This window comes from Doryrhamphus excisus, linkage group LG22 (assembly GCF_037039965.1).
Source record: "Doryrhamphus excisus strain RoL-2023G ecotype Guam linkage group LG22, RoL_Dexc_Guam_v1.1, whole genome shotgun sequence".
Taxonomy (NCBI): domain Eukaryota; kingdom Metazoa; phylum Chordata; class Actinopteri; order Syngnathiformes; family Syngnathidae; genus Doryrhamphus; species Doryrhamphus excisus.
In genome coordinates this window covers 7,065,759-7,079,982 of record NC_136378.1, presented here as the reverse complement: position 1 = coordinate 7,079,982, position 14,224 = coordinate 7,065,759, and the positions used below count along the sequence as shown (strand labels likewise).

The following is a 14,224-nucleotide window of genomic DNA, read 5'->3' as shown; positions in this document are numbered from 1 at the left end:
TTTCTGTTTTTCCATCCACAGCCCAACCATTCCAATAATGAATAAATAAACATTCCTAACAATAATTACAAACCACAATAAATTCAGTCTGAAGTGATTTCACATAAATACTTTTCCATCTTTATTGGTGAAACAGAAGCAGCATTAACAAGAGAGACAAACTGGAGAGTTTATTCATCATTCTCATAGTCGGCAGGATTCTTCCTCTTGCTCTGCTTGTGAACACTGTTGCCCCACGTGTACGTCACGTACATGAGGATCATTGCTACAAAAGAAAACAAAACAGTGGCGGGATGTGCATTAGTTCACATTTTTGCATCGCTGTGCAACCAAAGAATAGATAAGATATCCTTTATAAATGGAGTGAGAGAAATTAGGGTGTCATAGTAGTCTATTTACATATACATTGAAATGCAGACCGGCCAACATGCATGCATTTTGACGCATAAACACGCTTTGTGCATGTCACATTTTGTTCAGTTTGTGTCTGAAAGCCTCAGACATTACTAGTTCACATTTACAAACAAAATGCGACTTTATGGACAGCCTGGGGACCACAGTGCTTCAGGTAATACTGTTCCGACACAGAAAAAAAGGAGACACACACAGAGCTGTGCATTGTTTGTTAAATGTTATGTATAAATATTACGCGCTAATGATGGATCTGTGCGATCGATCGATATCGCACAAATCGATTGATTTCTGCGCTCACAATGGATATAACTGCCCTGCGCTGGAGACCGATGCTTTGACACTGCGCTGACGATATAATGACAATCGATCTGCTAATTGCATACAATGACAGGGTTAGGGGTTAGGGTTCACACTCCCCCCGCCGAGAACGGTAACAAAGTGAACTGCTTGACAATTAATCAAAGATTTGAAATTTGCATGCATCGACTTCTTGTTGATTCTTGTAAGTAACAACGTTCAGCGCTACCATCTGTTGGCATCTAAACAAAGTACACACATCCATCCCGGGCACAGTAATATACCATCGATCGTGAGCACAGAAATCGATCATTTGTGCGCTAACGATAGATCCATCTCGGGCGAAGCGCTATCGATCGATCGCGCAGATCCACTGTTAGCGCGTAACATAAATATATATTCAGGGCTGGAAACCCTGGAAATCCCAGTTATCATATAATCTGATTTTACTGTGTTCTTGACACCCAAACCAGAAATAGTATACTGTTTCATGTTATTTTAGGTAGCCCACTGCCATCAATGTCATTAGTTACGACACTCATGCTAAAAAATAATGGAAAACTTAGGAGAAATAAAACTCACGAGGGGCCACTTTGAAGAAAGATGCAGTGAACCTTCTCCACACATTGGGAATTCCTTTGGAGAAATAATTTGGGAAAGCCCTCTGCTCAAATGGGGACAGACTGTATGTGATTACATGTCTGATCCTGGCCAAGTCTCCAAAGTGGCGGCCCATGCTGATCTGAAAGGCAACAAAGATGGGTGAGTGAACAGGTGAGGGTAGAATTTGTGGTCTAAACAGCTAAACTGCTAGTGATTTCAGCGTTAAGCGAGTCAAGCACTGACCATACGGATTTTTTTAAAACTAAATTACAATACAATAGCGGTACCGTGGACACATTGAAGTGAGGAATCACGATCATTAGATATACTGAGGATTTTACACTGATTAGCATGAATCAAGCTCCGATTTAAAACGTATAACCTGAGTAAATTTGTGAATAAATCTATGCCAGATAACCTAAATAAACGCCTATATTTAATCCCACACTACCAATTTAAATCAATTTAACCAAGATAGTGTGAATGTGAAATGAATGCTAAGCAAAAGTCGTGCTAGCAAAATATTAGCATTAGCATCGACGGCCTGGCTAAAGCACAAACATTACACCTTGAGACATTTCCTCAGCTAACGTTAAGAGACCACATAGGTAGCCTTTGGTGACAGGTATGTCAGATAACCGTCGAGTCGCAAGCCAACCAAAGTAAAGCGTTAGTATTGTGACTGGTGACATTGAGGTTTACCGTGCTGCTTCTCGTCGTTGATCAAAGGTTTCTGTGTCCTTCCTGCGTCGAGTTATAAAGGATCGGAACACTTTTACTGCCATCTAGCGGCCAGGAGGCCACACGCTCAAAATGACCAGCACTCTAAACTAAATATACAAGTATAGTTGTGCCGTATTATGTCATCTATTGTTTTTATTATTATTAAATGTAAAGAAAGACCAATTTTATGCATGCTGTTCATTTATTCCCCAACTTTTCAGAGCACATATTTTCATTTGTTAGAATATTCTTACGCAGAACACAGACACGCAGTGAATTCATATAATTTGCATAAATACACGACATGCATCTAGTCACATTCAACCAGTACAAATTCATAGGCATGCAGTCACTCAGTGACCAGAAGTAATAAATACACACTGACACCATGACAGCTTTCATTCTGGGCATTGTGAAGACAGCTACCACTCAGATAACTGTTTGGAATGTAAAGGAATAAAACAATATGTAAAAGGTTTGATGAGATTGTGTGACTGCTTTGTCCTAATTTTTTTGGGGGGTCCAGAACAGGGCTACTTAAAACTCGCCAACTGTAACAAATTAAATAAACGACAGACCACTAACCCAAAAATAAATTAACAAAAAATAACTTAAAATAATCTCAAATTATATAGCACACAAGTGTTTCATATCCAAGAGCATATTGCATTAAGTTGAAACACAGGATGAATATGCATCCCTTTCTGATAAGGCATCAACAGAAATGAAATGACCATTAATTTCTTTTTGTTTAGTTTTCACAATGTTAAAATACATTGTTTAAGTAAACACACCTGCTCCAGAGCACACATCTTCTATGCACAATGATTTTTTACAACTTTATGAAATCACAGAGCCTGGTCTGAACATCTTATGTGTTAGTAGCGTACCGAAAGGTTTATGTGTTTGGGGGGAGGGGGGGCAGATCCGCTGGTTTAGCGGCAGGTGCACCTGGTCGCGATCATGTCTTCAAACTCCTTGTACACGTAGGAGCCGTCCTCTTCAAAGATCATGACGCTTAGCGGGCTGTAATGAGAGGGAATACACGAAGGCCTCGGCACGGAGGAGTCAAGCTTCTCGTAGATGATGTTTTGCACCATGGTGTGGACGGGGGAACCGTAGATGAAGCCGATGGTCCTCGGGCAGATGCCTCGACAGTACCTGGGGTTATATTTAGGTGGGAAGACGATCCAGTGATCCAGCTTGAGCTGGCTAAACCGTACTCTGAAATCGTACAAGTCACAGTAACTCGTGGAGAATTCAGAGCTGGGAAGAAGCTCCGGCAAGTGGATATCGAAACTTTTATCGCCTCTTTTGCTTTTTGAAGACTCCCTCTTCCGCCGTCTCTTGGCTCGGACCATTTGACCGGCCTTGAAGAGCATCTGCTTGCTAAGTGTCTTGGATGGTACCACCTGGCGAGATACTTTGCTGTCGTCATGGAGATAAAGCAACAGAGGAGGGTCCACTGTAAACTCCAAAGAACCTTTATGGCCGACATCTACAGCTAGTTGCTCCTCACTGCAGACCACATCGATTAGAAGTTGTACGTTCTGCTTCGGGACTTTCGAGAGAGGCTGAAGAAAGAAAGTGACGTCGACTTCCACCCAGTGTCCTCTTCCCGAGTTGTGCGCGCCGGCGCTGAAGTTCACAGCTCGGTGGATGCCGGCACACAGCGGACACTTGTTGGAGTGCTCCTGCTCCTTGATGCTCAGGTAGCACACAGAGTCCGCGCGGTCTGAACTGTATAGCAGGGTCGCCTTCACAAGCTGCTCCTTTTCTCGGACTTGATCGAGGCTGTAGGACAAGTCCAGTTTGTACATCTCTGCAGGAAAATATATCGGCTCGTAATTACTTTTCATACACTCTAAAAAGTAATTCAGAGTATCTGTTGACAAAACTTGATTTAATACATGAATGCAATTTAAAAAATGTAATTAATTGATTTAGATAAACTTTCTAAGTTGCTAACTTACATGAACTTAATTTAGCATGTCATATACACTCAAATTTTATTGTTGGTAAGCTCAAAATAAAATTCAAGTTGCCATGACTTTATAAAAATTAGCTTGGTAACAATTAGTTACTGCTACTTAAAAAGCTGTGTGCATTGTTATTATAATTAAGTAGACAACAAATTAAACTACTTTGAATAAAATGATTAAGTCAGTTGACTTAACATGAGTTATGAACTTAAAAACTTGTCCCATGACAACAATAATTCAATAAGCATTACTTAAAATAAGCTTTGAGTGAAGAGGAAAAGCTAAATTCGTGCAATGCAATATTGTTTCTTGGTTCAAAGCAATTTCAAATTAAGTTGTCATAACTAAGAAAGACTAATGGAAACTGTTGCGTTGATTTTTTTTGTTGAGGCTAAACATTTATTTTTTGAGTGTACTGCAGTTCCATAATTATTTAGTATTTAGTGTTATTTAGCATTCTGGTTGTTTATTTGAAGTGAGATGTATGAGAGGAGGCACTTATTTCAAATAAGAATTGTTAATGGGATGTTACAATGGGAATCCCGCAACAGCAGTTTCTATTGTTGGTTTTATTCTTGGTTCCTATCAATAATGCAATGCTGTTGGAGGCGGAGCCTACTATGAGGAGTAGGATGTTGACAAACAGCAGGGGTATCCAAACCTTTTCCAGTGAGGACATAGTGAAAAATGAAAGGGCCACTGTGATATTTTGTGTGTATATATATATATATATATATATATATATATATATATATATATATATATATATATATATATATATATATATATATATATATACGTATATATAGTATATATATTTCAAGAACTAACGGCATCTCAGCTTTGTAATATCAGTGAAAAAAGTATACATTTTGGTCTTTGGAAGTTGACAATCTACAGCAGGGGTATCCAAACCATTTCCAGCAAGAGCCACATAGTGAAAAATGAAAGGGCCACTGGGATATTTTGTATATGTATATATCTATTTCAAGAACTAACGGCATCTCAGCTTTGTAATATCAGTGAAAAAAAGGATACATTTTGGTCTTTACCATTTTTTAAATTTTTTCCCAACCTAATTTTCCTAAAAGAACAGAATACAGTGCATTAAAATGGCACACAGGTGCCCTAAAGCACCCCAAACGTGTTTTGAACGCCTTTGCTTTTCATATAACACTTAAAACAACAACTTTGTACTACTAAAATTACATTTTTCATCATATTAGAATTTTATTTTTGTGTTATTTAGCATGCTGGTTGTTTTTTCGAAGTGAGATGTATGAGAGGAGGCACTTATTTCAAATAAGAATTGTTAATGGCATGTTACAATGGGAATCTAGCAACAGCAGTTTCTATTGTTGGCTTTATTCTTGGTTCCTATCAATAATGCAATGCTGTTGGAGGCGGAGCCTGTGCCTATGCAACCTTTGCTGATTGAGGTATGGTGTCTACACCATCTACAGCAGGGGTATCCAAACCTTTTCCAGCAAGGGCCACATAGTGAAAAATTAAAAAGGGCCACTGTGATATTTTGTGTGTGTATATATATATATATATATATATTTCAAGAACTAACGGCATCTCAGCTTTGTAATATCGGTGAAAAAAGTATACATTTTGGCCTTTACCATTTTTAAAATTTTGAAAATATTTCATCTTTCTTCGAAAAATGTAAATTTAATTTTCCCAACCAAATTTTTCTAAAAGGACAACAGAATACGGTGCATTAAAATGGCACACAAGTGCCCTAAAGCACCCCAAACGTGCTTTAAACGTCTTTGCTTTTCATATTTCACTTAAAATAACTCTGTACTACTAAAATTACATTTTTCATCATATTAGAATTTAATTTTTGCAAAACTGTAGCAATTTTCTCATTATAATGTGATTTTATTCTTGTGAAATTACAGCTGTTTTCTAATTTCCCAGCTATTTAAACCTCCCTTTTCTTCTTCTCGTAATCACGACCAATCAATTTCCAATATGCAGCTTCTGGGCTTCCGTAGACATACAATCGATGAATTGAAAATATTTATTACTGTCCTATTGATGTCGTGTAGGCTCTCATTGTGCAGGAAATGTCCCGGTTTTGCTCACCTTTACCGCTTTTTGCAAGACACTGCTCCTGCGGCTTGATCAGTCTGACGACGTTGTAGTGCGCACCACCGTCTAAACTCCTGTGATCTCTGGCCGTTCTCTTGTAAACATCCGTCAAATACTTGATGTACTTGTGCTCGGGTTTGATCTTTTTCCTGGAGGTCGGGTTCCACCGGGAGCCTCCGTGTTCGGACAGCGCTTTGAGCAGCGGTGAGAAGATGCTGCCAGAGGTGTACTGACCCAACTCGCTGATCGAGTGCAGAGCGTCCGTGTGGCCAGCAGAGCATGGAAGCGGCGGCGGGCAGCCACTGCTGACCAGCAGCAGGAACATGGTAGCGCGAAAACAACTAATAACAACTGATATAAACATTTGCTTATTTTATTCATCCAAAAAATAAACAACAGAACCGGCCCCCCCAAAAAAACCTCAAGAGCTTCACCGCCGAAAACTCAAGCTGTGCACACGTGCCCCCCTTGCTGATCAGCACGCGCAGGTGTTGGCAATCAGTGACATTACTCTATGACGTCATCATGCAAGGACGCTAACCAGCAAGCTGCTATGAAAGCCAAAGGGGGACCTATTATGTTCATTTTTCGGTCCTTTGTATTGAATTGTGGACTCCTATAGAGCGGCTACACGGGATAACCAGCACAGAAAGTGTTCTGGTTCTTCCAGAATCTGCACCTATTTCTCTGGATATCGTGATCCAGTGAAAACGGTCTGTTCTAATGTTTTCCGCCCACGGCCCGCCTTCAGGCACTCATATGTTTCTTCAGTTATTTGTTCACTTTTCTTAGTACGAAAGGTACAGTTTTACAAATATAATGATGACAACAACAATAGCTTGTAAGAGTGCCATGCACCCCATAGTTAATACCAGAAATATAATCCATAATCAATGATGCTCAATAAATAGAAGTGATTGAGATTTATAAGGAAGCTGTAAATATTGTAAAAATGCCCTTTGTGTTACATAAATGAGCCTCAAAATTCATAAATAAGCTTAAAATAATTGAAATGTGTGCATATCATTGATAAATATGCTTCTTAAAAGAGTAAACGTTTACATATCCCTTTAAGAATAGCAAAGCTTCCTGGACGCGAAATGGGGCACTTCCCCTTTAAGAGAGCACGGCATCTTTAGCGTTAGCCGTGCAGCGGTTTAGCTAGGAGCACAGAGTAAACTGTCGAGAAGAAAAGTGGAATCAGAATTGATTGAATGAACCCAATAAAAATACTTACCCGGTCGATGATCCACTGCTTAGTGAGCAAGAATTGACATTTGGTGAGTTTTTTTATGATATTGGAACTTTGTTTGAACTGTGTGTGGTTATAGTGCGGGGCTAATGTGTGTCCTGATACAAAAGTTGTGACGCAGTTAATAGTTTGTCCTTCTATCTAGGTTATATGTGTGAATATACTGCATATGTGTGAAACTATATTCAATGTGAAGTGGTAAAATGCTTATTTTTGCTTAAAATGCTTATTTTTGTTATGAGGAAAACAACCACAAGAAATGATAAATTTCATCTTTATTTGAGATTCTGACTTGGAATGGTATGTTGTCCCTCCATGTGGGGCGACAATACCCTTTGTCTGGGTCTTGCGCCTCCTTCTGTCATGTCTTGCTTGGAGTTGCTTCTTGCAGTCTCCAGCAGTTGTCTCCGACAGTTAGATAATCGAGGTTAGACACGTTGCTTTGGATCCCTGGTCTTTTTTCTTGTGAGTCTCGCTTCAAGCATTCACTCTTCCAGATTGTCTTTGCCCTTTGCTCCATACAACGTCGTCTTGACTGTGCCTTTCACAAGAGTAGTCCCTTACGGAAACATCCTTGAATTCAGCAGTAAACAAACAGGATGAGCCCCTTGGTCTTAATCCTCAACACACAAAGCACCATCTGGCTTTTCCGCACCTGTTTGACTGCAGAATTTAACAGAAAGGCGTGTGAAGGCTCTTATGCAAGCATTGGTGGTTCAGTGGTAGAATTCTCGCCTGCCACGCGGGAGGCCCGGGTTCGATTCCCGGCCAATGCAGCTTTTTTCCCCCCCCAACTTCAGTGTTTGGACAAGCTTTTCAGCCTTTGTAGAGCCAATTGGTAGTGTACTCCTCGTTAGTATAGTGGACAGTATCTCCGCCTGTCACGCGGAAGACCGGGGTTCGATTCCCCGACGGGGAGGTTTCTTTTGTTCTGTGTACTTGGCCCATTAGAACTGTGGTATTTGACTTACCAACTATCGACTCTGCCTACATTCATTTTTGCATCTGCTTGCTAACTGCTAACACCGCTACCAGCACAAAGAGGTTCTCTTCTGTGTTTACACAGAAGTTCGATTCCCGGCCAATGCACTGTTTTTTCCCCCACTTCATGGTTTGGAAATGCTCAAAATTCATGCCACATGGATATGGTAACTCTACCGACTTTACAGCCTCTGTAGAGGCAGTTTGTCATGTACTCCTCGTTAGTATAGTGGACAGTATCTCCGCCTGTCACGCGGAAGACCGGGGTTCGATTCCCCGACGGGGAGGTTTCTTTTGTTCTGTGTACTTCGCCCATTGGAACTGTGGTATTCGACTTACAAACTATCGGCTCTGTGCCTACATTCATGTTGAGCCAATGCACATAAGCACATGCTAACAAATGGTGCACACGTGCATACTGTCTCACCCTTGAGAATGGTCAAGCGAGAGCATTGGTGGTTCAGTGGTAGAATTCTCGCCTGCCACGCGGGAGGCCCGGGTTCGATTCCCGGCCAATGCATTGTCTTTTCCCCCCACTTCAGGGTTTGCACATGCTCAAAGTTTATGCCACATGGATATTTCATCCCACGTATATTAATGTACCTCTTGTCTAATTCTGTGTAAAACTCTGTGGAGTTTGCATGTTCTCCCCGTGCATGCGTGGGTTTTCTCCGGGTACTCCGGTTTCCTCCCACATTCCAAAAACATGCTAGGTTAATTGGCCACTCCAAATTGTCCATAGGTATGAATGTGAGTGTGAATGGTTGTTTGTCTATATGTGCCCTGTGATTGGCTGGCGACCAGTCCAGGGTGTACCCCGCCTCTCGCCCGAAGACAGCTGGGATAGGCTCCAGCACCCCCCGCGACCCTCGTGAGGAAAAAGCGGTAGAAAATTTGGGCCTCTTTGATCAGTCTCTCATTTTTAGTTGAGTCGTCTTCGTCAGAGTCAGTGTCAGGTTCCGGATTTTGGGGTTGTCCACGTAGTTGTCATCTCGCCTCATCTAAAACCGAAACCGAATTACCGGGAAGAGACCCGAGTTTTTGTCCTCATAGGGAGGGGCAGACGGGCAGACGGCACACTTTGTTTGGTGGGTGAGGACTTACTCTTAGGTAAATATGGAGCCGCCAAAGCTAGACTGGCCAATGCCATATTATGGACAGTCAAACGGCGGTTTTCAGTCGACTGCCTTATCTTCTTGAGAGCACCTCATTTGAAGCCCGACGACGTCAGCATCCGGCTATACCATCCCTCTGTCTCTGTACATAATTCACCCTCAATCTGTCTGAATTTCTCCTTCTCACCACCTGCTTTTTCCCCATTCTTCTTCCTTATTTTCAGTAACCTTCTTATGTTTGTCCTTTTCCATCCCACTCAACACTTGACCTTTCACTTTTGCAAACAATTGACTTTCCGTCAACTCCTTGGGACCCCCACAACCACCGAACTCCTGACACTCCGTCCAAATCACCGTCCAAGCACAAATGCACAAAAGATAACCACACGTATAGTAAAACAGCTCTGAGTAATACTCGGAAGGTCACTGACCTTCTTTGTGAATTCTTAGTTCACGGGACTCCAACCTAAACCTGATCCCAGATCAGAAGGTCCTAGACCTTTGGTTCTTTGTGAATTCTCAGTTCACGGGACTCCAACACAAACCTGATTCAAGATCAGAAGGTCCTAGACCTTTGGTTCTTTACAGCGGAGCTGCAAAAAGCACCCAGCACGCAACACTCTGAACAGACACCAGGGCTCGACAATAACGATGTACCGATGGCCCGGGGCAAGTTAAAACAAAATTCGGGCAAGTAAATCCAATCAGTGATATTCGGCCCCGGCTAGATTCCCGGCAAATGCAGTTTTTTTTCACCCCACTTCAGGGTTTGGACAAGCTCAAAATTTATGCCTCATCGATATTACATCCCATGCTGGAACTGTGGTATTCGACTTGCAAACTATTGGCTTTCTGTCACGCGGAAGTCTGGGGTTCGATTCCCTGACGGGGAGAGTTCTTTTGCTCAACTTTTGAGAAGTAACTAAAAACGTGAATGAATGTGACTTGTGGATCTTTCCAATGTTCAACTATGTCGCCAGCGACGCTGTAGTATTGTCCACTGGACCCAGGAGCCTGTGCCTGTTGGTTAGGTTGCCATTGCCGTGTGGTGAAGGGGTTACCTCGACCTCCACACCCTCTCAGGGCTCCAGCTGGTGGTGCTTATTGCCCTGGTCGAAGGAGGCCACTGGAGGGTCCAGATAGGGTCCCCGTGGTGGATCGGGACGACACTGTTGGATTGGTTTGCAAATTACCACCGGAATTACGCAGTCCGTGTTTTACCAACACCCAACAAGAACCGCTTTTACAAAAACTCTTGGCAGTATGGCATGCCAAAGTGCACTTGCCCGACGGGGATATCACTGATTGGATTTACTTGCCCAAATTTTGTTTTAACTTGCCCCAGGCCATCGGTACATTGTTATTGTCGAGCCCTGCTCTCAAATCACCGTCCATTTTACACAAGCACAAATGTACACAAGATAACCACACGTATCGTAAAACAGCCCTGAGTAATACTCAGAAGATCCCTGTCCTTTGGTTCTTTGTGAATTCTCAGTTCACGGGACTCCAACCAAAACCTGATCCCAGATCAGAAGGTCCTAGACCTTTTGGTTCTTTGTGAATTCTCAGTTCACGGGACTTCAACCCAAACCTGATCCAAGATCAGAAGGTCCTAGACCTTTGGTTCTTTATCACTAGCGACCCTAATGGGGCCGTGCGGGTGTTGTTGACATTTTCTGCCAGCCAATCAGGATGCGAGACAGACGTCAGACAAGCAGAGAGACTTCGGAGAAATGAAGTCAGGGGTTCGAATCCCGTCTAAGCATCAGTCAAGTCACCATTTTCTTCTCCACAATATTATTTTTTTTTTCAATTAATCTCTATATGATTACAAACTATTCCTATCAGGCTTATATTGATATCAGTGCTTTAAATAAAATACAAAATCAATGCAAGGTAACAAAGAATATTTATTTATCAGGCTGCCATGCCACACTTAAAAACACTCTCAGAGATAAAATAATAACAAAATGTTAATTTATTTTGGTGTCGTTGTTTCTCCTTTTCATAAAAAGGAGAGGCCTGGAACTCCCTCCAGCTCATCTCTCTTTCCATCCCATGCTCTCTATAGATAGAGAAGATTTTGGCAGGGCAGTAGATGTACTTCCCCGGTTGGCATGGAAAGCCAGTGTGGATGTGGGGGCTGTTCGGACCCTGCTTTAGCTGCATCCTGCAGAACCGGCACTTTCGGACAGGGGGTGGAGGAGATTCCTCCCTCTTCCTCTTCTGCTGCTGTTTTTCCTCCACCCTCTTTCTTGTATCATCGAGCTCTCGCTGGAAGAAGTCTGTTTGACTGAACTCTTGAAACGGCATCTTGGGGTTTGTCAGACCTACTGCACCATATTTTTGGAAAACTTTTGTAGAGCAATAAAAGTATCTGACAGGGCCCCGCTGATAAAAGTCATGTATTGATGTCCCATCCCCTTGATATTTTGATTTTGACATGTTTTTGTTTGAGTTTTTTTTGACACGGGAGGTGGTTGCTCTTGCTTCAATGGGGTATGAGCAGGTGGTGGTGGTGATGGTGGAATGACCATAGCTGCAAGCAGTGTCACGACAGGCACAGCCGAGGTAGTGCTTAGCAACTGCCAAAGCTGCTGTGTATGTTGCAGCTTCTCTGGGCTGGTATTTAGTGAAGATGATGTATTGAGAAATTTACTGTTGTGTTTTATGTATTTGGAAATATGCAATTTTGATGTTGGATGCAGCATGCTGTTGGGGTCTTTGCTGGACTTGTGGACAAGAGTGCCATACTCTCGAACCACAAGCTACACATTTGTTATTTGGTTCAAACAAGATGCAACACTATTAGAACAAGGGGACACATGATTAGATACGTTTTTACCTGACTGTGGCTGAAGCTCATTAACAGAAGCTTTATAGTCAGATGCTGGGATAGGGGCCACACGACTAGACGTAGTTGCACTAGCAGTTTGAAGAGGGTGAACAGAGTGGGGAACAAAGCTGAAAAGCCTGGTGGGTGGTGTGGAGGAAGGCTGCACTGGGTCTGCTCCCTGATCAGACAGGATGCCTGGAGAAGGAGCACTTGTGGCGTGGCCGGGGTCCTTCTTGGTTTTATGTTTGTCCCAGTCTAAAGGGACTGGACAACATTCTGGCTCCCTGTACTCCAGGCCAAACCTCTCCCCAGTGTCTACAGCTGCCAGACAAAAAGCAGGGTACTTTTCTTTGCTAAAGGCCCGTCTGGAAACAGCATTCAGGGAGCATATCAGTGCAGGGCCGAAAACAGGCGGGAGAGAAACGCCTGGCAGTTTCAGGTCCAGCAGACGCTGATAGTTCCAGCGACACACTCCTGTCATGGCCTGGGCCTGGAACAGCTCTGGGGAGACCTGTGTGCCGGTCACCCATTTGGCCTGGTGAAAGTGGTAGCCCTCCTGCTGCGACGTGCCTCTGATGGGGATCCAGACGGGGACTGCTGCACGCTCACCTGGCACGTGGTTTAACTGTATCGTTCCTGCACAGCGGTACAGTATGCCCCCTTCCACCTCAGGATCACTGAGGCAACCGCGCAGAATGTTGGATCATGTTGGATCCTCCATCTCTTCAGCATGGAGGGCTTTTATAAAGAGGGATGCCATTCGGATCTGTGGTCAGGTGAAAGTGCTTCAACACCCCTTCCACTCTCTGAATAAGCGTCCCGGGCGGAGGAATCTTTATCCTGCAGTGCTCACGAATATGCTGCTTGGTGGGATTTGCAGGCTGGATGCCACAGAAGACGTATGCATCCTGGAGCCTCTGCAGGTCTTCCTGGTCCACCACAGAGAAGGCAGCCGACAGGAACTGTGCGAAGGTGCCGTATAACGGGTGATGTTCTGAGGCACACTCACGAAGAAGCTGTAGGATTGATGATGCTTTTGCTGCTTACCATATGCGAATGTGTGTTTTATACTTCTGTACCATACCCTAGACCACAGACAGGCGCTAGACTGTCTGCTGACTCACTTCCCCTTTGTGCAAATAAAAGAAGGCTCGCTGCAGGAAGACATTAGAGACTCCTTGTACGCTGTTGGTGCTTCCATCAGCGGTCCAACGATCTCCCTTGCTGGCCAGCTCGACAAAATTAAACCCATTTTGTGAGCTCACTGCCTTTCCGTTCCACAGCCGCTAGGTGTTTAGGCCTAGTGGACCTGACATTTTTCTCTGGTGCCGAAACCCGGGACCTCAACATCTACCTGTTCGAGACGACATGGGACCAACGAACCGTCGACAGAGTGACAAGTTTCCTTTCCTGTGACGGAGGCCATTCTTTGGTCCTACCCCGTCTTGGCGTGGTGGCGAGGGGTCCCAACGAACCAGGGCTGTGCACCGGAAAGGTGAGACGGAAAGACATATACAGTTGGAAGGTAGACATTAACCGAAGTACTGGTTGTGTAGTATTGAAGTACTGATACTGTGTAAAGAAATATACCTATTAAGTAAATTCCTATATACTGTGTCGCGTGTTACTAAAGTAATTGTAACGGTGTCGCGTGTTACTAAAGTAATTGTAACAATAAAGTGACTTCACAATGGGAAAAAATCAAAGTAAAGAAATAGAAAGCCACCCAAATGTGATTTACATGCGTAGACAACACCGCGGTAGTTGTTGTTACTTACGCAAATGGGTGACTAAATACGGATATGACCCAACGTTCGAAATGTTGACTAAAATAGAGAAAGTGAAGAAAGAACTGAATGCAGAAAAGGTACATGGTAAGTGTAGCGATTGCGACGATCAACTGCGCGTGTTGAAA

At 43.1% G+C, this 14,224-nt stretch overlaps 2 protein-coding genes and 4 non-coding genes across 7 annotated transcripts; 4 read left to right on the top strand and 2 right to left on the bottom strand.

Moving 5' to 3' along the window:
* Positions 1-97: 97 nt before the first annotated feature.
* Positions 98-2,168, bottom strand: uqcrq (ubiquinol-cytochrome c reductase, complex III subunit VII). Of its 2 annotated transcripts, none has more exons than XM_058063525.2 (3): positions 2,017-2,168; positions 1,294-1,453; positions 98-265 (listed from the first exon to the last, which is right to left on the bottom strand). In XM_058063525.2, exons 2-3 carry the CDS (start codon positions 1,445-1,447, stop codon positions 171-173), a joined length of 249 nt encoding a protein of 82 aa, XP_057919508.1. In that variant the 5' UTR covers positions 1,448-1,453; positions 2,017-2,168; the 3' UTR covers positions 98-170. The 2 variants fall into 2 exon arrangements, with proteins under 2 accessions (XP_057919508.1, XP_057919509.1); XM_058063526.2 differs by lacking the exon at positions 2,017-2,168 and adding an exon at positions 1,883-2,010.
* A 65-nt stretch (positions 2,169-2,233) lies between these two features.
* Positions 2,234-6,643, bottom strand: gdf9 (growth differentiation factor 9). The gene is made up of 2 exons (XM_058063523.2): positions 6,117-6,643; positions 2,234-3,859 (listed from the first exon to the last, which is right to left on the bottom strand). Exons 1-2 carry the CDS (start codon positions 6,484-6,486, stop codon positions 2,973-2,975), a joined length of 1,257 nt encoding a protein of 418 aa, XP_057919506.2. The 5' UTR covers positions 6,487-6,643; the 3' UTR covers positions 2,234-2,972.
* A 1,436-nt stretch (positions 6,644-8,079) lies between these two features.
* Positions 8,080-8,150, top strand: trnag-gcc (transfer RNA glycine (anticodon GCC)). The gene has a single exon. It is a non-coding gene; the product is annotated as a tRNA-Gly (tRNA).
* Positions 8,151-8,221: 71 nt separating this feature from the next.
* On the top strand, positions 8,222-8,293 carry trnad-guc (transfer RNA aspartic acid (anticodon GUC)). The gene has a single exon. It is a non-coding gene; the product is annotated as a tRNA-Asp (tRNA).
* A 277-nt stretch (positions 8,294-8,570) lies between these two features.
* On the top strand, positions 8,571-8,642 carry trnad-guc (transfer RNA aspartic acid (anticodon GUC)). The gene has a single exon. It is a non-coding gene; the product is annotated as a tRNA-Asp (tRNA).
* Positions 8,643-8,804: 162 nt separating this feature from the next.
* On the top strand, positions 8,805-8,875 carry trnag-gcc (transfer RNA glycine (anticodon GCC)). The gene has a single exon. It is a non-coding gene; the product is annotated as a tRNA-Gly (tRNA).
* The last annotated feature ends 5,349 nt before the right edge of the window (positions 8,876-14,224 follow it).